At 41.9% G+C, this 23,387-nt stretch overlaps 1 protein-coding gene across 5 annotated transcripts in view; it reads right to left on the reverse strand.

Moving 5' to 3' along the window:
* The window catches only part of LOC135261516 (oxidation resistance protein 1-like), a 106,696-nt gene that overhangs the window by 46,186 nt on the left and 37,123 nt on the right, over positions 1 to 23,387 (reverse strand). For 4 of the 5 annotated variants that reach the window (XM_064347875.1, XM_064347877.1, XM_064347874.1 and 1 more), the window contains exon 3: positions 19,524 to 19,729. In XM_064347875.1, the coding sequence (XP_064203945.1) occupies positions 19,524 to 19,729 (206 nt within the window). Of the gene's footprint in view, positions 1 to 1,399; positions 1,773 to 19,523; positions 19,730 to 23,387 lie in introns of those variants that run through there. The other variant, XM_064347876.1, reaches the window with a different exon arrangement.

Here is a 23,387-nt window from a genome sequence, read left to right on the forward strand (position 1 = left end):
GAATCGAGAAAACCAACCACTTTATCATGTTTTATAACAGTTAATACTTTTCATTCATCATGATGATATGATTATTTGGGGGGGGGGGGGGGTGTTACAACCCCCCATCTCCCCCGTAATTTACGACCATGATTCGAGGTGTGAACAGAAGGATGGGATGGGAACTAATTGGATGGGATTTTTAAAATCTGCGGGCTTTGAAACCCACAGGGGAATTTTTAATCAATCCCAGCCCGAAGGCATTGTTATCAATGCAGACTTTATTAAGCAAGATAGGCTACTATTTCAGCACTTATAGCAGACTGTTGAAAGCAGCTCCCACCCCCTGCCTTTTACTTTCAACATTGAGGTCCGGCTAAAACGCAGTCCTAGTCGCGTCAACTCGGGGAAATTGGCGATAATCTTAAAACATAAATCAGTGAATAAATAGATAAACAAGGGTATTTAGTTAGTAAATTAGTCAGGGGCAGCAATGTCAATGTTAAGGTTTATCAACCAGAAACCTACAAGCAATAAACCCCCTACAATGTTGTTCCTGCTCCCCATTTGACTCCATCACATGGTAGTCATAAGCATGATAGGCTATGATAACTACTTTTTCTAAGTTTTGCTTTACCAGAACTGGTCATTAGATTTATAACATGATTTTGGTTATTCTAGTTGTATTCGACTGCATGCAAACCAAACCAAAGTTAAAACAGGTTGAACGTCTGCATACGGATTCTGGTGTTAAAACAGCTTGGCGCCTTCACTGTTATGACGTTTACTCAAAGTAAACATGCAACAACGTGATTTTATGTTCCGATAAAACACGGCGAGATCAGCTTCTAAAAGACGTAGCCTATACTGTACTCCAAGCGCAGTGGAGTTTCTTTTTAGCTTCTGGAATGCAGCCAGCGCAGCTGTACACTATCAGCTCGAACACAGCAAGTGCACCAGTTTCGCTCCACCCCAAAACAAAGTTATCAATGTTCACGGTATTAATAACCCCCCTACCAAGTCAAGTGGGTGTAGTTGATTCGTTACGACACTAAATAAATAAAGTCAAATCCAGCTTTAATCAAATTCAATGCATAGGCAACTTCCAGTCCATGGCAGCATTCTTCCTTCAAAATGAACGGATAATTTAAAGTTCACAACTTCTATTCGTAACGAGAAAACACCTTTACATTACATTACATTCATTTGGCAGACGCTTTTATCCAAAGCGACGTACAAGAAGTGCATTTTCATGATCGTAGACAACTGCTGAACACGGGTTCAGTAAGGTACAGTTACTTATTTTGTACACCTGGACGTAAACCACGGTAATTACCCCATGCATATAGCCATCTAGCTGCAACATCTGTCAGTGCATTAAAGCAACTATCCAGCTAAATTTTTTACATTACATGCACACCTGTCTCTCGTTTTGCATTGCTGTACTCCGATGGTTCAGTTTCGTCCCCGTAGGAATCTTTGAAGACAACTCGTGTCGGTGATGTAGGGGAGATCGGACTGGAAACTCCGTCAGACTGCGAGTTCTTCCTCGATAGAGCCAGAATGAAATCCATGCTGGTTTTTATTTCTTTAAAAGAGCAGAACTAGATTAAGTGACCTCTTTATGAAGAAAAGTACAAGAAATTGCCAGGCCGTCCGCTACTCCATTGCACCCGGTTATGGGAAGACCTGGGAGTGTCATCGAACAGGAACTCAATAAAAGACAAGTGTTTAAAAAAAAAAAAAAAAAAAAAAGAACTTGCCGCGTGAAAGTACTGCCACTGGATGTTGCAAGCTTGAACAAGCGTGACCGTCGAAATATCGCCTCCAGTTTTCTCCCATGTTAGCACGCAACAGATTACGAAGCCGAATTTTAATCCTATATTGTGAACTCTGGTAATTGAATTAGGCTATTATTGATGCATCGGCTTTAAATATGTCTGTCCTATTTTAAAATATAAACTTCCAATGGATATATACTTTAAATAGGCTATACGACTTTTAGACGGTATGTGAAGGTTAAATGTACACGTTTGTGTTTAGTTCATTGCAGCAGAGGAATGTCATTGATTCTTTTAAGACGAATATTGTATTCTGGATAGTAAACACAGAACATAACGTGGATGAATAGAGTGCTAACGTCCAGCCATAGCAGTAATAAAGTAATGGCTATTAAATTCCTTTTAATGGCCAGATATTGATATCCTTATGTCGCCCCTAATAGACCAATTAGCAAGCCTTCGACAGAGACAGCTGCAAGTAACGGATAGTGCTCACAGACCGTTCTTTCACAAACTGTCAGAGCGATTGTCTTCATTAAGTAAAGTTACTGTTCGTAAATTTGTGAAGATTTGAACAGTTAATACCGAAGGAAGGTGGTTATAATACAGAGACTGTACTGTAACTAGATGAGAGGTTAATGATATATGCAAACACAGACCATCTTAATATAATGAACAAATTATCAGGAACTGTGTATCCTCTGCAATGACTGAGTACAGTGCATAGCAGAATCGGCATCTAAGCTTAAACAGAAACACATTACCCATATTTATCAGGATAGACCAGAGACTGTAAAAAATATGGACAAAGCCACTGTGGCGTCACCCATTGCCTCTCCGTGGGTCTCTAAAACACGTTTTGAAGCTCAAAGGCGGGCGCGGCCATTTTCTTGATTTGGAGCCAAAACCATAGAGTTAAGCGGTCTTGTGATTTTTACAATGTGATTGACAGTCCGGTGCGGAAAAGCTCATCAACCTGAACGAACTTGAGGCTAGCTGACTGTCTGCCGTTATGTTTTAAAATATATTATCAAATGTTTACGGAGTTTAATTTCCATCCGTGACTATACTGTGTAATGTAATCACGTTATATGTATGACATTAATAATACAATTATGTCCAGTTATCTTCAATTTATGTTTCTCAGCAAAACGAATATGCTTAGCTAGCATATCAGCTTGCCAGTGAGCTAGGTAGGCTATCCGTGGTTAGCTCACGCATTAGCAATATGAACCACAGGGGAAGAACATCGACTACACTGATGGTCAATCAATCAGAGATGTGTAGGCTACTGGTGATTTGACTAGGCTAATTTTCATATAACTGTCTGGTAGACCTGCTGTTAACCGAGCAAGTTATCGTCGTAGGTTTTCGCCACAGTCAGTTAATGAGCCAGTAACTGCTACTAGCTACTCCATCACCGTTTGTGGTGTTCACTTGCTGGGTGACGCTAGCTGACCGATCGTTCGCAAGTCACTTTCTACCGAATAAAAATTAACACTGTCAGCGGTGATTAACAAATCTACCAAGTATTTTAATAACTGATCTGCAGGCGTGTAAATATGACAACGCAATTTGTACAGCAAGTTTTCCACCTGGTGCATGAAGACAAAAATAATGTACGTTGAATTTCTAATTATTATTAGGCTATATTTTTTCGTAAATCATCAAAACCAATGGAGAAAAGCCAATATACGCAAGGAGCCCCCAGGACCGATTCTGAGAACCACTGTTTTAAATGCTCTTGTCGGTCTCTTAAATGTTAAAAACATGTTCCTTTCTAAATGCCAGTCTTACAAAGATGGTTAATTTCGTTAAATTGTGTGTGTGTGATTTCATCGTGTGTTGTATGTTATTCAGCAAATAAACCTTAAGACTCTTAATTCGCTTCGTGAAACTGAAAATTTTGCAATGTTTATCCCAAAATCGGGATTATAGTAGTTTTGCCACATGCGTGAAGCATGGCCCAGGTAGACATTTACGGAATGTACACGACTGACAAGCCGTCAAACACGTTTGACAGATTGAATATTTGCCGGTTAGGGTTAGCTAGCTAGTCAAATAGCTTGGTAGCCGAAGTTGCGAAGTATTTTAGCATAAGCTACTCGACTACCAAATATAGCAAGCTGATTACGCTTTCTGCCAACGAATTATTTGGTTAAGTAGGCTAAAGGAAATAGTAAAAATGACTCGCCTACCGAAAAACTTCAGAGGATGATTATTTTATGGTCGTCTACTGCAGCTGTAAATAGCACACGCCATAATGAAATCATTACGAAATGGGATGCCTGCATTTTCTGACTTCGCACAGGTGGACCATGGTCGGAGCCACAATGTCAAGGCCAAGAGGCGCCACCTCCCACCCCAGTGACCATAGACTGCAGCCCCTACTGTAGCTTAGTCATCCGCAGTAATCAGGAAGTGACGCAAACTGTACCTCATTGGTCCACAACAAATATTATAACAGTGCTCAAATGATACAATAAATCATGAAATCGACCCATGGACAGTCATAAGACGAATAAAATACACATATTGTGACTATTCGTACTCATGAGAAAAAATTATTGATTTTGTATTTTGACCGCATTTGTACCGTAGACTTACATGGAAACCGGATATGAAAACACCTATACTGGAGCCAACCGTAGTGGCACTAGTGAGCAACCAGGAACAACAAGACCAGGAAATGAGCTTCAAAAACGAAGTCTGGTTTTGGCCGCTTGGTCCAGTCCAGTTTAAAAAAAAAATCCAGTCCAGGTTTTTTTTCCCCCCGAGTCCAGTCCAGTTTTTTTTGGGAGTCCAGTCCAGGTTTTTTTTTGGGAGTCCAGTCCAGTTTTTTAAAAAAAATCCAGTCCAGGTTTTTTTCCCCCCGAGTCCAGTCCAGTTTTTTTTTTAAATCCAGTCCAGGTTTTTTTTGGAGTCCAGTCCAGTTTTTTTTCAAAAATCCAGTCCAGGTTTTTTTTTTTCCAAGTCCAGTCCAGTTTTTTTCAAAAATCCAGTCCAGGTTTTTTTTTTTGGGAGTCCAGTCCAGTTTTTTTCAAAAATCCAGTCCAGGTTTTTTTTGAGTCCAGTCCAGTTTTTTTCAGAAATCCAGTCCAGGTTTTTTTTTTGAGTCCAGTCCAGTTTTTAAAAAAATCCAGTCCAGGTTTTTTTTCGAGTCCATTCCAGTTTTTAAAAAAAATCCAGTCCAGGTTTTTTTTTTTTTTTTTTTTTTTTGAGTCCAGTCCAGAGACTAAAAAATAGGGATAGACGCAGATATGCATTGTCTGGAAGCACTGGTGCAGTGATGTGCCCTACGGTCCCAGCAGTAATCCAGATCATGTGACTGGTGATTGATTTCACCTATGAGTGTTGCACTTTATACAGGACTATACTGGCCATAGGATTGTACAGCACAATCACGCTATACAGACTTCTCCGGCCAGTCAGGCTCTCATGTCTGATTGAGCCAGCTGCACACTGTAAAAAGTACCTTCAAGTACCTGATCTGCTACAACAGCTGGTGGACAGATCAGCTGGTGCACAGCAGAGTGAAAGGAAGAAATATGGATGCACGCATTTAGGAAGCACAAACTAATCTTTAACCTCCTGAACTGAAACAATTTTGCAGAGATGGGTTGGGCTTACAATGTCAACTGAGCATTAAAATGAAGGTTGTAAGGTTGTAAACCCGTTCACAGAGCAGTAAATGCATAAGAATGAAAAGAAATCAGAAGAAAAATAAAAAGATATATACTTGTCTATGAAGCAATTCAGAATTTCTAATTTCTTAAACTTTCATCCCATTTTTTATAATCTCCCCTTACAGATGCATATTTATTAATTCATATTCATATTCATGACTACTACAACCACTGAGATATTTTCCTGACAAACTTTGCTGGAACAGAGCAAATAAATATGGATTGTGTATGTGACTGTACAAGGTTATAAAGGATAGGACAAATAAGGGAAAATGTAAACTCAAAAGGTTTTTTTACAGTAGCAAAGTCAGACATACGTATTTTTATATATTTTTTAAACCGCATTTTATGATCTCCAATTAACCTTGTGTTTCCTGTTTTATCATCTGACTAACTGAAGAATTAAATGTTTTTTGTTTTTTTTTGCTAATTTGATCCAAATCCAGAGTACATGTTGTGCCCCATCTACTGGCGGTTTATGAACATTACAGCCATGCAGTATGCACGGGTCCCTCTTCCTGCCGGGGCAAGCAATCAATACGCAGTATACTTTTCATTTCCATATTCGAGATACCACATCATGGAGTAATATTCATTTTAAAAATAAATAGAGATATACAATGTGTCAGTAGGCCCATGGCAACAAATCTGCCAATAATCTGCCAGCATCATCAAATAAAAACATTCAAAGGGCACAATAACATAAACAGCCTCTCAGTACAACCCACACAGTGCAGAAGCATCCAGAGAATGGTAGAGGGAGGTGCTGATAAAACGAGCAACAGCTGCCCCCTCCCCCAAACTCTCTTCTCTGTGACCTTGAGCGTGAGCCCACTATTACAGAAGCCAGCCAAAAGGGGCAGTGATTGCTCTCAAATGGGCACAGAGCCACCACCTGAGCCTCAGTGAACATTAATATGCCAGGTCCTCTAGAATGCAACCTGTCCGCCTGTCATCGAATCATTAATCAGTTCTTGGCAGGGCATCTTTTACATAAGGTGAAAAATTGCTTAAAGGGGCATACCTGTCTGGAGCAAACAAGCAAACTGTAATAGTTACGCCCTTGGATCAACTCCAAAACATGTGGGAGGTGCGTTTGGCCAGGATTCTCACTTAGCAGTGCAAAGTAGGACATGGCATTTCTCAGGGAGGGAGGGTTTTGGCTGATAGGGTACCCCCACCTCCTTGCATCAGAGTGACTCTTATTAGGTGCCTGCAGTCTCTCTGAGTCAGCAGACTGGACTGCAGAGTGAACAGAAGTGGTCCGTGGGCTGTAGGGGGTTTGGGGGACGCACATGCAAGTATGTGCCTTCCTGGACTGCATGCTGGACAGATGGAGCGTGGTGACTGGCCTGGGAGCTGAACTCCAAATCCCAAATCCAAATGAAACTTGAAAAAGGGGTGAAAAATAAGTATAAAAATATAAATTAATGAACTTAATTGATTTCTGAACCTCCCGTACACTGTGGAGGGAAGGTAGGTGAAATGGCATTATCAGCCCAGAGTCGACATTTACGGAGTCGATGGGTCCCTGTGAACCACTGCAACAGAAGTTATAAAGTCAATCTTCAGCCGGCAAATTACTAGCACGCTGCACAACGCACTGCACAGTAGTCTTTTCGGCGATCAATCCACCAGTAAAGAGAGGATAAATCTGGTCATTTCATTTGTCATCTCATTCCTAGTTGCAGACTGCTTCTTCGTAATCGATAACACTAAAACTGCCCACTGCGTCATAATCCGGGGACAAATCAATTGAACTGGCCGAGTACAATACAGAGTGTAATACATAATGAGATACCTCTTTAAGGTACAAGGTTGCAGGGTTAACACACTATTTAAAATGTGCACTGGCTTATTAGAATTCTACTCAGTTCTGGTTCTACATTTGCAGTGTCTCCAAGTTTTACCCCATTTGAGGTTCCTGAGGTGTTTCCCTCACCACCAGGATAAAATCAGCCAGAGATTAAACACTTGTGGACCACTGAGCAGACTGATAATATGTTCCTGACCTTGGCAGGTATGACACGCCTCCTATAGTTTCCAAGGGCAAGTTCAAATAACGCAGGGTGAAAACAGCCATTGGCATCCACCCGTGATTAAAAACCCAACGGAGACCAATCAACTCCGAGAGTTTAAGTCATCAGCAGTAACCAAGGCATAAGCCGTGCCTGGCTTGTTGAGCAGCTTGCTGATTGGCTGAAAATTATGCTGAAGATTTGTTTTTGTCTGATCTGGTGACAAACAGAAGCTAGCTAGGTCCCATATGCCCCAGTAAATGAAAACTCCTTTGTTATACAAAACTAAGAAACCTAGCCAAAATCTTTCCTGCACCACGACATGAGAATCATAACAGTAACAATGAGCAATTACCATTCTCTCTCTCTCTCTCTCACACACACACTCACAGAAACGCACACACGTGCACACAGAAATAAATTATCTGCATATTTCACATTTACTTCAGCCATTTTATATATATTACATGTAAAATATTTATATATGTTTGCATATAAAATTAGTCCGATATCACATAAACGCAGCCAGTAAAAATGAATCAGCCAGGCTGATGCACCTGAGAGCGAACAATGAAGCGTGGTTTCCATAATAATTTCACGATGTGCTGCTTTCCGTCTTCCTATCAATTCAGCGAAATAAGTGGATTGGGAATGGTTCCATTGGTGAAATGTAATCAACAGCAGTGCACATTAATGTTTATTATGTACAAATGAAAATTGAATCTGAATTACTGACAGAGGCTTGCCGGACGGTGATAAAGCCAGGCTGCACCTCACAGCCGTTTGAAGGCGTTTAGTTTCCCTCCTGACAGTTGTGGAGGGATTCAAAAAAAGCAGGACTCAAAACTCCCTTTCCACTGGTGCTGGGCGGAGGACACTATTCTCTTTTGCATCTTGCCAATACATGTGAAAAAATGAGGAAGACTTCCTCACTAGTTAAAAATCACTGTCATCCTGCTGTTGCAGAGGTGTGCGAATAATGACAAGCGTTACTTAAATTTCCAAGTTAAGGAAAAAATGTAATGTAGGAGCATGGACCAGTAATTGAATAGGGAATTAATAGGTAATTTGTTCTCTGGCTGAAAGTGAATTTGACTGGGAGATCTTCTGTAAAGCTGGCAGTATACTCAGTAAGAAGAAAGAACTTCAGGATTGAGAACCACCGGCGAACATGTCCACGAACACCGTTGTCGGTATACTCAGTGAGAAAACCGCTCCGTTTGGTGTCACTCCACGCCGCTGGGGCGTGAAAAATTACGAGGCAGCTATCAACCGGGGCTGGAATCTCCCCCAGACCTCGCGGCTACGCCATGGATGTATAAAGAGAAGGGCTACGCGAGATCACAACACAAAACAAAAAGTTTAAAGTGTTTAAAGTGGCTTTAGTAAATCTAGCTATGCAAAACTACAGAAGAGAGATTGGCGTTGACTCTCCGTACATTAGCATGTGAAGTCTTCCCTCTGAACTCTCAACCATGACGTAACCAACCATGTGCTATTTGGACCAAAAGCTGAGAGGGGGAGGTTGGAGAACAAGAAAGACATTTGCAAAAACTTGGAGGCCGTCGCACACTGCACCATGAGAACACACAACACCGCATCTTTTTGTTCTTCAGTTGTTCTCATTGCGTCTTTTTGCTCAAAAAGTTCTACTTCTTACAAAGTATACTGCCGACTTAATGCTATGTACTCCCTGAACCAACCAGAGCAGGATGGGTTCCCACGTTGAATCTTGTTCCTTCAGAGGTTTCTTTCTATCTGCGATAGGGAGCTTTTCCTTGCCACCATTGCTTTAGGGTTCATTGCTCCTCGGGGGGTTTAGGCCAGGGTGGTCTGTGAAGCGTATTGTGACAATTGTTTGTGAAATGTGCTATATAAATACATTTTGATATGATTTAATATGGCACTACCTACTTTATCCTATTGACCTCAGAAGTTGTTATGCGAGTCAGCTGAGTTGGCTAAAATTAGGCAAAGGTGAGCCTTAGTAAGGCCTCGCCCAAAGCAGAACATCAGTGTCACTGACATCCCTCTCTCTACAAAAACTACTCTTTTAAAGCCCACCTCCTGTTGCCAGGCTTTAAAAAGTATCGGCAATAATTCCCTTTTTTACACTAAGCAGATTATCATACCAAATATTTGCCTGTTTGTCTTTTGCAACTGGAACACATTTCTGAATCCGTCCAGCACGTCCCTCTCCTGCCGACACTACGCTGGTTTAGATGTGAAAGCTGCGCAGCATGATGTAAATAGAGCACTGAGGGGCCGGAGAGCAGAGGGTATTCCCCCCGCGCTTCGGCAAGTAACTCCCGCGCGCGTGCCGAGAGGGGAGCGGTGCCTGAACCGCCGGCCGCTCGATTCACCCAGGAGAACGAGGCAGACCGGTAGGGCGGGGCGCGGGGTGCGGGGTGCGGGGTGCGGGGGGGGGGGGGTTGAGGGGCGTGACATGAAGTCAATAGCCCGGCGCATGAAGTCAATAGCCCGGCGGAACACCCGCACACTAATTCCAGTCACCGGCCCCGGCTTCTCCGCGCAGGAGGGGCCGTGTGACTGATCGCCCTGTCACATCCCGAGGCTCGCTTTCGGGAGCCTGGGCCGTTTCCGCTGTCAGGCCATCCACAAAAAGCACCTCTTTTTCACCCTCCGTGGGCGTCCTAGCTGGCTTGGGCGGTGGGGAAGGGGGGTGTAACAGAGGTGGAAGGCGAGGTGGAGGAGGGAGGGTAGCAAGGGACTACAGAAAAGGGCTAATGGCTATTTGGTCCTAATGGCCATTGGCCTTTTCCAGGGACTATTTATACACGGTATGTATTTCTTTGTGATGGAACATCACTCGTGAGATTGTGATCTTTAGTGTCCAGGGACAGAGCGGTGAGGGTGTGCTCCTGTGAGCCTCCATTAGGGTAGCCTGACGGGCCAGCACACCAGTCAAACGTGCGCGATCGAGCAGACATCAAACAAACAAACCAGGGGTGGAAGCCCTGACACAGAGCAGCTACAGGAGGCTTCTTTCATTCTAGAGAAGCTGTCACACAATCAATTTCCTTACTGTGTCACCTCCCCCCCCCCCTCATTTCCCGTATATTCACACACTATCAAGGGGGCCTGCAAACATAAGCCACCAATTACAGGTGTGAACATTCATCTGAAAATGGCTGAAAGTCAGATGTAAGAGGGGAAATCTTTTCTGTAACCAGAGCTACAGGTAAACAAACAAAAATCAGCAGCATATAATAGCCTGGTCCCTGCAGATGTACTGCACAGAGCGAGAGCGGTAGAGTAAGATGCCGTAGAAACACGGCAGTTTGCACATACAGTCTTTAGCTCAACTGGGAACAGTGGATCGTAAATAACGGGGCTGTTACTCTTTTCCTGTTTGTTTGCTATTTTTGTTCCGCTTCCAGTGTCCTCGTGAGACGACAGCTGTTGGAAGTTTACCCAGAATTCTTTGCCCATGATTATGCATCTCCGCCGTCTTTCCTCATCCCTCTCCTGGGCACCCCAGTAACAAGCTGTCTCCCGGAGGTTGCCGTGACGCACAGCGGAGCGTGGGCAGGGATTGGCCAGCGCCGCTTGCTGCTGGGCAGTGACTGCCTTCTCACTGCGGGAGTTAATTAAGCAGCAGCAGGGCAGGGTTAATAGAGAAAGTGAGGATGGTTATCGCGGGGGGGGGCGGGCAGGGTAACAGGTCAACAAGTATTTTACACCTGTTAAAAACAGCACAGGCCTCTTCAACACTTTGTGAGAAACACCGTTATCCCAGTTTAAATTGAATTAGACGGTTTGGATGTACTGGAAATTAATCGTCAAAGCCCTAATGTGAATCTAAGTAAATTCATAAACATAATCCAAGAGCTAACACTAAATCAATTAGTTTTCACAGATGACTTCATAATGGAATTCTATAACTTAAAGTTGATGCTTGAATACTATGATCATCAAGAATTAATCAGCCAAGAGTTCCCAAAGCCAACATTTAGTAGGACATATCTTTTATGTAATGGGTATGTACATACCTAAACAACATTTATTGTTTATTCATGTCACGATCACTTATTCATATGTTCGCTACCTTTACCCTAATCTATACTATGCGAGAATTCAGCCACTTGCATAGTTGTCCTGCTGAGAAGATTCTTTTTTCCCTGCAGTAAAGTGAATCAATGCACAGGATTGCTGATGTCGGAGAGCTGCTTCCTCCTTATTTAGGATACACATAGGACCGAATCAATTCCTCCAACAGAATGGCCTGAATGCATCCAAAACTAAGAGGGGAGGCTGTCGAAATACTCAAGCTCTGACATTTATAATCAAAAGCTTTTAAAGGACAGTGTACCTGTGGAATTATAAACTACAGTCACTCCTGCCTTGCCTTATATTGACATTATTACAACAGATAGTGGATGTACAGATATTTATTGTTTAGCTGTTTGAAACACTATTTTATATTGTGTAAATGCTTTAGTGACAAAATGTTTTTGTAAAATGCTTTCTAAAATGTAAGGAATTATTCAGCAGGGCATCTGAAATGCCTGACATGTCGTGTGGGAGTGAAAGATTCATTCCTTTAATTCAGGGATGCAGGTTAAGTTTAATCTATTAAGTTAAAGCAGGGACTCTCAGTACTGCATAGAGTGACAGTGTGAGCAGTGTGAAGAGAGAAACTGAGGCCACGTGGCAGAACTACAAAGGAAGGAATACAGCAAAGCAATATATGGTGATGAGGTTCATAAATGTACTGAAAAGGAACCCAATGTATACATATGGTCAGCCAGTTAATTAGCATTCTGGACAGTTCACTAATTACTGCATGCAGTTCAGTAGTCCCTCAGACTTTTGGCAGCGGAAGCCATGTCTGTAATTGGCCATTATTTTAAAAACACCAGTTCAAATGTCAATACACAATAATTTAATCACTAGCATACTGAAGAAGATAATTAAGTGAGGTTTATTTTTGTGAACCAACAAATTTCAGTTGCTCATGGATGTTAGTGGAAAACCTGCACAGAAAACCAGGCAGGCAGAACCACACACTGCTTTGAGTGCAGGGTATTTCACAAATCACTACTCTTAAAACTCTTCTTAGATTTTAAACAGCCCCTGAAAAAATAAAATAAATAAGTACAGGCACATTTAATTAAAAGGGAAAAAGGACAAAATGGTTTAGCACATTCAACTGAACTCAACATATCAGTTTAAGAGCACTCAGCAATGCAGTTTACATGCTTTGCGGTTTGGCCATTACGCTAAAAGGGAAGTGTCTTTTTCAAAGCAGTGTTTCTTTTTATTACGCAAATAGCGTTCCCTTCTGTTTCAAGCAGAAATAGAGCAATTGAGAAGCACGGCACTTCAAAGCTTGCTTGGTCACAGCACTGTTTATCTATATTGTAAAGATCTAATTGTAATGGTTTTCAGTGCACTCTGCCTAGTATAATCTGGACTGCCATTGTAAATGGATATCTTATGACAGAAGCATTTTTCTTCTTATTGTTGCAGTCTTTTTTCTGCCCCTATATGCTTTCTGAGCATTATTCAATCTGTCAGCCCACAAAACAACTTTCTTTAACAGGAAGCTTAGGCAAAGTGCTGACTGATAACATTATTAATGTGCACAAACGTGAGAGTTAATATCATCAGACAATTTTTGGCTCCAAGTTTCTCCAAACTTAAACCCCAACAAAAGCCACAGAACCAATCCAAAAAGTAATAAATCTACAGCTAAACAATATACTTTGCTTTGGAGTAAAGTGCAATAGAACGCCTTATAAAAACAGCACAGAAAATGTGGTGGGTCAGGAGAATAATAATATACTATTATACATAAGTAGGCCTATATTTCAGATTGATTGGCCTGGTGGGTCACTATGCTGAGAACTAGTGCTTGAACATGAGTGACACTTTGCCCACTTTCCCAGTGGAAATCACGGGTACAGGTGTATGTGTACGTGTGAAAGATCCCCCCCCCCCGGGGTGAATGTGCATGCGGCTGGCTCAGAAGCCCCGCGGTTGGAGACAGGTCTCCTTCCGCAATGTCCCGGCGCTCAACTCGGCACAGGCGCAAACGTTGCTCCTGGCAACAGGGGCATGGCGGAGCCCGCACCTCCTCTCTGCAGATCCGTTCCGGCGGTAGCGAAGACGGGACCGTCGCAGAATTAACCGCCGCCGCGCTCCCCACTGAGCACTGAGGATCTGAAACTGCTGGCGTGGATGGCGCACCTTAGCCTCCGGTCATTATATTTGACATTGCCAGGGCTGTTCGCGGTCAGCGCATTTCCTCAAATGTACCTCAGCAACCTGCTTTCAGTACCCTCTGGCGCAGCCTTTTCTGCAGGTAGCAGAGCTCTCTGAACCAAAGGACTCATTCTACCATGGTTTAAGTGCCGAGGGCGAAATACCATACACAGCGCTCATAAAAGTGTCTGCACACACACAGTCCTGAACACAAACCAGGAAAGGGAGAAAACATTCTCAGTGTGAACAGACTTTTCTTCTTTTTTTTTCTAACAGCTGGGGGCATTGCAGATGGACAGTGGAAGGAATCAGAACAATTTCTGATCTTATTTTTTTTTTTACTGTGTCCGTTAGGGGTGCATCCAATTCTGTGTATGACCATATTTGGAAATGCACAGATAAAGTTTTGTATTAAGTTTTTTTTTCTTTTGAAGTTGCCCCCCCTTTCTGATTCTGATTCAGATACAAATACAGATACTGTTGTCTCTGCACACCCCTAGAGTGAGGGCGATGGGAAGACAATCCACACAGCAATTCCAATGGACACAGGCATGTCTCTGTTACAGTGGTGACAGCACTATTACCAGTGTGTCAGGATGTAACCAGACCACTGCTTACTTGGCTACTGCCATTGCATCCTTGAGCAAGGTAGGTGAAATTAAATTGTTCAGCAAATAAATAAAATGGAAAGAAAACACTGGATAAAGGTGTCAACTAAGCAAATAAACACAGTAACAGACAATATGTCTGTAAGAACAAAACTTTCCCTTCCTGAACTGCTGTTCAACCCACATTGGGAAAACCTTGAAGCAAGGACCATGTTGTGCCTGCAGTGATAACAGTAACTGTTGCCGACCAGTATTATTCTCTCCCGGCTGAGAGAGATTGCCAGATGTGGCTCTCAAGAAGAAAAAAAGTCTCCTGGCTTTGGTCCAACACTTTGTACAAACTGTCTGTGAAAGAAAAAACGGCAAAGACAGGCATTCCACCAGCTTTCCATTTTTCTGCTTTCCATCTATTGAACTGCTTTCTGATAATCCAAATACAACCATTTCTGCTCCTGAATACAAATGTTTAAATCCCATCTGTGAAGAACTACAGCAGCCTTCTTTAACTGCCAAACCCAACCTCTGTAAATATACTCATCAAATAAAGATGAGCACTGTAATTTACTGGCACCCATGTACAGACAGCCACCGTAATGCATGCAAATATTTGGGATAGCAATTTGGTCCTTATCTCAAGATGTCACTTGGATATGTAACATTATTCCGTGTCAAGTTCTTTCATCCTTACTTAGAACTAAAAGGCAAACATCTCACAGTGAGTTACAGGGAAGTAAAACATTTAGAAAGCACGGACAAAAAAGGAATACTAATTGAACATCGCTAGCTTAGGGATTCGCTTATACCGAATCTGCAGCGTCCCACACTGTCACTCCAGGAACAGATCTACATTCCCCGGGAGAACATCCGGTCTCAGACGGCGATCGACCGCGCTGGTGTTCTCTGCAAGCGATTCCATTCACAGCATCCAGTGCCCTTTCCACCCATTAGGCTTTCGGTAAATGGAGATGGACCTTTGACGCCTGCAAATACACTGACCTCATCACTACTCCCCATCTATGTACAAATCCATCTAGATATCTAAGAACTTTGATATGACTGAAACTGACTTACAGTATTGTTATAGGGTGTGACAGGCCACTTCTCATGCAATCATGTCATGGATTCATGTCTTAAATTAATGAATTATGTATATATATGATTCACAAACAATGTGTATTGAACATGTTATATAGTACTTCATTGCTTCTATGTAGGACCCTTGCTATAAAAGTTATTTACATAGTGAGTATTAAATATTGAAACAATATTTTAGTTAATTCCAAAACATACTGGAACAAAAAAAAAGAGTGTGGAATTTATTCAGCTGTGGTCAAACACAGAGGAATGATTAAATGTGTGTGCACTGAGATTAAGCCCTGACAGTTCTGCAGTGCACAGAAGACCGTGTGTCTCAATAAACCAGCAAACCCGCAAAGTGAGCTGGACAACTGGAGACTTTGGGAGAACCTATTTGGGCACGTTCAAATGGTCCTGCAATGTCAAAGACTGGTCCCAGTATGATACCATCCATGTGCCTGCAGACAAACTCCATCCTGCACGTCATGCATCCTACATGGCTAGCACAATGTACAGCTACCAAAAACAAGTCACCAGTCGCTTTTATTAACTTGAATAGGGTCCTGATTCACTAGAGAACTTGCTATTGTAGGAGGTGGGGTATAACCCGCTGAATCAAGCCCTCTGTCCTTCGGTCATGCTAATGCCAGCTACTGTATGTCATTCCATTCACCACCACCACGATTCCATTCCAGTGCAGTGCTGGAGTACACTGACTGGGATAGTTCTAAGGCATTAACTTCATTGTGGGGGCCTGGTGGGTAAAAATATGTATAATAAAAATTAGCAAAAAACAAGACCAGGTCAAAACCTAGTATATGGCTGGACCTAACACATGTGACCCGGTCGACCAATGGTGTAACTTCATAACTCGGCTGACCAATGGTGTAACTTCATCACTCACTCAGTCACTTAGTCAGTCACAGACATTCACATTTGTAGGGCTGGCCCCGCTGTTGCGGTCCAGCCAAAAAAGACCAATAGTGTCAGGTGGCAGAGCGTGTCAGGAGACAGTCTCCAGAGACTACCTTCAGAGAGTCTCTGAGTGAGAAGACATTGTCTTGCCAATCCAAGCTCTGCCTTATTACGAGTAAACTGCCCAGCTTACTGAATGAACTGTCCGACACTCAGTTAATGCCAGTTCTGAGTATGTCCAGGTGTGAAGCACATGCACAGCAGAGCCACTGGGAAAAAAGGTCAGTGCTCATCGACAGCAAAGGTGCAAAAAGACAGTCACAATCCATAGCCTCTTGTCTACAGAGGTCAGGTTTTTGGTGTTATTATGGGTTAGTTTCAACAACCCAATCAATCCTTATTTGTAAATACGTTCCCCTATTATGGATTTCCCAGTCAAAACTGTCAGCCTGTTGCTGCAATTTTGTCTGTTAGATTAGGAGGGCAGGACACCCGCAAGAAAGCGTAATGAGCATTCAATTTAAATCCAATACAAACAGACCGCAGGCTCACGATTATCCAGAGTCGTCACTATCCAGCACCGAGACCAGGAACGGGGCCCATCGCCGCATCAGGAATCCATCTCCCAGCTGGATACTCCAAAGGCCGGGGTTAGCGCGTTTGCGACAACGGCGCAATCACACGCTGCTCCTTTCCCAGCTCCTTTGATGGAAATTGAGTGTGGCAATTCTGAGCCGGTGATGGCAGGCGGGGGGCACCTGGCTCATCTGATTAGAAAAACCCCGTCTGCAAACACATTTCACGGTTTAACGAGGGCGCAGCCGGACGCCGCGGAGACGGCACGGCTCGCCGCAGACAGCGCTCTCGGTTTTCCATCTCCGCAATAAATTAGCATTCCCCGAGCGCCCTGGCGCACAGCACTGGGCGGGAGCGTGTTAGCCTTGCTGCCCCACGCCTAAGGGTACGGCAACACGGAGGATGCTGACCAAAACGATATTAAATATCCTTTTTCCATTACAAAGCAAAGCACTGGCTTATTACATTTGTGATTACATTCAGGGAATGGTGTAACGTGCCACTTGTTGTTAAATCAACGGACTGAATTTGCTTCAAGGTCAGTTTGTAGTAGGATAAGGGGTGTCTGAACGAATTACAACCACTCCGAAATTTAACTGACTTCTATCCAAATTGATACTGTTACTTGAGAGCTCAAAGAGGTCCATTACATTTGTACCAGAACCTGGCTGTTACAGGCCATCATTGATTTGGTCTCTCGTTTGTCTGATAAAAGAGAAGGAAGGTGAAGGAGTTATATACGTCAAGTGAGTTCATCACAGGATTTGTTTTTAACTGTAGATCGTCTGCATTGACTGAAACAGTAAACTGAGATTGATCCATTGAGCACCGTTCCTGGACTCACTGTCGATCCTAAATTATGCAAAATGGCTATTTTGTAGATGTTGTACCAGACTGCTCAATTTTGAAGGGCAGGGGGCCAATGTGGTACAAAAAGCATAAGAATATTTCATGATGGAAGCAGGCCATTAAGCCTGTTTACAGATTATCTAGCACTGTGTTATGCCTAATACTGAACACCCTAAGGGCTGCTGCTTCTAATACATGAACAGGCAAGTTAGCCTAAAGTATGCATTAACAATTCACCTCGAACCAATTTCCCTCGATGGACTTATGTTCTGCTGACAGGAACTTGAAATATATTCCCTAATCTGCTTTGTTATTCTCCATTGAAATACAAAGAACATTGAAATACAAAAAACCTCAATCAAATCCCTCAATTCCCCAGTCTGAAACCCTAAATCTCTTTGTAAATGCAATACCTGGCTGGATCCCATTTAGTTGCCCTTATTTGTACTATTTTCAAGAGGTACTTCATCTTATAGTTCCCCAAACAGGATACTCCTAATGTATACCTTTACTTATTTCATCAGGAATTATTTTTAAAAAAAATTACCTTTTAAAATGGGCCAGATCGTTACCTAATAATACAAATCTAAAGTGAACCTACAGGGCACTGTTGAAGGGTCAAATACTGTATGTCTTCAAACTCATTAGTATAATTATCCATAAAGTATGCAAACAATTCATTCAGATTGTCACATTTTCTGCAAGAAAGCCTCCTCTCTCCCCTAAAATTTCCAAAGCATCCAGTCCAGAAGCTTGATTTAGTGCCTGATCTGTTTAGATATGATGAAAATGCTCACTGCCAGAGGTTGGAAAAGCAGGTTTCAAGATTTCGTCGTCGTGGCACCACGAGATTCCACGTGTACGCTGCACTCCAAAGACCCCATTGCCCCTGTCGTCCACAGGAGGGAGGTCTTTGATGGATGAAAACAGCCGAAATTATTTGGAAGCTGCAGCCAAACTATACGGACTGTGCAGCACATATCCCTTAACCCCCTTGAGCTTTTCTGCCAGCTTACCAGGCAGGATGAAAGTCATTAAGGTCCTGTAATTAGACAGGAAAGAAGTTTGTTAAAGGCCGGATTGCGCAGTAGGGCACCTGCAGCTATTCTCCCCAGGCTATACTTCCTGTACAGACGTATCCTCCATCCCCCTGGGGTGGTGTATACCAGTAACTCTGCTGATCCCAGAGAGTGCTCCCTGGAGTCAAACTTGTCCCACTGTAACTAAACTACGTTATTTCCCTCACCTGAATGGTGAGCTGGGCATACTGCAGCCATTATGAAAAAAGAAGGCTTTCATGTCATCCAAATGCTTTCAGGAAGAGGGAAGATGGGAAAGGGGCTTGAGTACTGGACACAGAGCTGACCAGAATCATTGATTGTGTTTTTACGGGAAGGAAAGAATTTCCCTGGTTTCAGCTTGTTCCTGGTGGAAAATATTGACTCAAGAGCTCGAACAGTTGTCCTGGTGGACTGGAACTGAACAGCACACAGAGGTCAATCACTATAGAATGTATGGCGAAACCAGTATATTTTACAATGTCTGTTTCTCAGCTCTTCCAACATGAACAAAACAAAATGGGATCCAGCCTTGCACAAATGAGAAGAACAGAAATGACCGTACACTGAGATCACATGCATATTACCCTTATGAAATCCCATGATTCAGCGAAACCCCATGATTCAGTCACTAAAATGCATCGATACAAATACAGTTTCCCTAACCCCAGTCATCTACTGTTGTGCACAGGTAACTGTGTATACAGATACAAGCAGCACCTGCACATGTTGAACGTGCAGATTTTACCTATGGTGTAGTACCGCTTCAGGTCACTGCGTCTCGGGCTCCGGACCCTCTGGGAGTTGGTTGCGTTGTTTTCCTCCTCAGCAGATATGGTTGTCTTGGCAACAGGTGTCACAAGCTTGTTTATCTGTGATGCTTGCGGATCCTTCACCAGTGAGCCAGAGAATCCCTGAGCGGTAATATCCACTGACTGGGATTTCTTCTTCAACCTGGTCAAAAAGAAAGAATGCGATGTCACATGGAAAAAAATATTAATTCCATGACAATTAATGGTACAAAATACTTCAACCCATGGAAAAACTATTTGCCTTCTAGCACATTTTCTTAACAGGGTCAAATGCTCTGGAACACACTATTTATGGGGGCGTTCATCTTTAATATCCTATAATGAGTACTTTGAGCAGGTCTATAGAAATTTTGACAACTTCTATAGACCTATATACCGTATGAGGGCCAGAAAGTGTATCAAAAAAGTACAATTGATATTAAATTGGCAAAACCGAGCTGTCCAAAAGAAATGCTGATAAGTATGCTTGATAAATATGTTAACAAGAGATCAGCTGCATGGATGGTTTTCACATTTTCGTGCATATTTGCATAACCTGACTGCTGTGACCTAGATATGGAATTCATTGTAGACACTGAAAAGTCTCAGAAACAGGGTCTGCATAGCATGATATCATTTGTGCACAGCTGAATGCCAGTAACACAGACATCATTTGAACACAGCTGAACTCCAGTAAGTTATATCATTTGAACACAGTTGTACTCTAGTAATAGTGATGTCTTTTGAACACAGCTGAACTCCAGTAATAGTGATACTATATCATTTGAGCTCGGTTGAGCATCAATAACAGTAGAAATCTATGTCAGCCAAGATATTTTGTTATTTATTTACGTTCTGGTTTGCTGATTCATTACAGGCTATCACACTGCCAGAGCAGTAAGAATCATAAATCAGCCTTATACATTAACAAATGGTATTAGTGCCATATTCTTAACCTGCTGATATTTAAATATGTCAAACATTTACTGAGTGTTCCAGCAACAAATCTAGCAACATTGGCGTTTTCGTTAATGGCACCTGTTCTAAAGTGAAATTTATTCCTATGCCAATTTATTTTCTGAAGTTCACAAACCTGCATTAATCAAAAAATTAACAAAAAGGGTGAAATATCTCTACTTTATTTGCAGAGCCATGGTACCAAGTTGTTTCTCTAAATGGTAAGTGGATATTCTTATCTTTCTTCACTCCTTGTATAAGGGGCCGTTAGAGAACTCTATACCATAAGTAAGGCCCCTTTTAGGCAGACTTGATGTGTATCAAATTTGTGAGCAAGAATGTTTAAAAATGTGTTAATGTGTTAAAATAATATGTATTTTCTATTTCATGTTACATTTTATATTTCATATTATAACCTACCTGTCGAATATACATCACTTCACTGTTAGGTTATGTGTGCTCATCAAAAAGTGGGAAAATGGTAAAAATTGAAAACACAGGACAGAATGTTTCTGATGCACATTATGCAAATGCAATTTGTATTACATGCAGTCTGTGGTACTGATACATGACAGCCTCAAATGAACTGCCAGTTTAAAAAATGCTGCAAATTATCCATTTTGCCATCTGCGCATCTTGTGAATTGATTTCTTCCTGTTAATTCCTTCCACACACTGAAATGGATGAGAAAGATTGGCCTAAGCTTAGCAGAAGCATCGGAGCATCAGTGTTGAAAAAGAACCCTATTCCACACTGCATTATTGGGCTGACTTTTCTTGAGTTTATTTAAAATTCACTCACAGTGTGGGTAATACCCCGCTATTATAGGGCAACAAGAAGCATTTTCAAATCCAACCATGTGACCAAAATGAAACCTCCAATATACCATATGTACAGCATTTCATTTCAAATAAAGGGAAAATAACATTTTATTGCACCCATACTGTATCGAACAAACTCCACCTACAGCCCATGAGTGCAACTACACTATAACACAGCTGAAATACCACATTCTAAAAACTCTGGGTTTAAAAAAAAAAAAAAAAAAAAAATTTAAAGAAGATGTCAAATTTTTTTAAAGACACAATTAGAAATGGAGAGCTTCCATTCCATAGCTGCCTATAAGTCAATTAACGCGGGACAGTTAAAAGCAAAGAAAACTTGGCCTGACATGAAAACAGTCAGAATAGATGAATAAATATTGTTCAGCCAATTACAGGAGAAATCTCCATAGAATCAGCTGTTTATATTGACTTGGCAGGTCTTCACAGCTGCATCATTGTGATAATATTGAATTACTTGGGTGTGTGTGTATTTGGGGGGGGGGGGGGAGAGGTATCACACATTCTGATTGTCCTTTCAAGTCCATTAAGAGTGGGTGTTTAATTAAACCTGCCTAACTGTAAGTTTGCCACAGCAAAATCAGTCCAAGTTTGTGCATGGCAGGATATCTGTTTACATAAACACTGCCTGTCCACTGAGACCCCATTAGCTCAGTGGAGACAATATGCTGGCCACATGTTTGACACTGCCTTCACCCACATGGTATGACATCATGAGACACCAACCAAACCACATTTCACCGGGAGTACACAGGCTGGTACCAACCAGTTAAACATACAATAATGCCAATCCATAAAAACACCAGAGAGAGAGAGCTAAGGTCCAGCAAATCCATAAGAGTTCCACAGCACCACACAGCAAAAACCCCACATCAACAAAATGAGGATGGCACACTAGCTAGAATGCACATTAAACCCAATTAATAATTGACATAAAAAGTCAACGGGGTCATTCATGGAAGTCTCAGCACTGTCATCGGTACATATTAATGAACGCAAACTCTATGAGCTCTATTTTCCGGCCGGCACGTGGAGAATGATAATAAACGCAACTTGAACAATATGTTTTATCTTAATTAACAGTAGTTAAAATGACAGCTACAGTACTGGCACAAATTATGGATAGACCGCCTTTATAAACAGAGTTTGATGATTAATGCAATATTTTGCAACACTCTCTCTATTTGGCATAATAAATGTAACAAGTACTATCAAGTCCTATCAACATAAATCAAAAAATGTAAAAATAATTAGCAAATGAGTTAAACAATAATGATCATTACAAATTCCGAGATGTATTAGTTCATACCAACATAACTGAGCAGTCTGACGTATCTTACTGGTGGATATTTTATCATCAGCTTGATCATGAACATCTTTGTCTCATTTTTTGTACACAGAATGATAATATTCATTCAAAGAATGGCTTGTATACTTTATTTCAAATTACCGATGGCCACAGAATATCATTACCACTCATGGTCAAAAAAATACTGTATTTGGATTAGGGGAGAACCTACACTAAAGTGTTTTATTATGAGCTAGATGTAAGATTCAGGTAAATAGGATTCATAACACAATACAACAACAGAAAACCCCGTTACTTCATTTACAATTGAATAAATAATGTCACTAATGTCTCAAGCGCATCATTCTAATTGGGTCGCAAGCCTCACAGCTCCAAAGCAGACACCTCTTCTCCCCAATGCAGTAACTTGAGTGAGAAATTACAGCAAGATTAAGAGCGTTTGTATTCAAACCACACTTGTGCACGGGAGCCAACTTTGATGTTTATTATTTGTCTTCGAGGCCAACTGAACGCTGTCAGAAATGACCCCGATTTTGAAAAATGAGCACCGAGAACGGGACCACAGGGGGTAAAAGCCTCTTGCCTATAAAGCTGACAGCTGACAGATGTGGATTTGATTTTTAAGGAAAATAGTTTGCAAAAGAAAATATAAAGCGGGATTTCTAGCCCCTTCGCTTCTGTGCCTCGGAGGAAGCCATGTGGTAATTAACCAG

The sequence above is a fragment of the Anguilla rostrata genome, chromosome 8 (assembly GCF_018555375.3).
Source record: "Anguilla rostrata isolate EN2019 chromosome 8, ASM1855537v3, whole genome shotgun sequence".
Taxonomy (NCBI): Eukaryota; Metazoa; Chordata; class Actinopteri; order Anguilliformes; family Anguillidae; genus Anguilla; species Anguilla rostrata.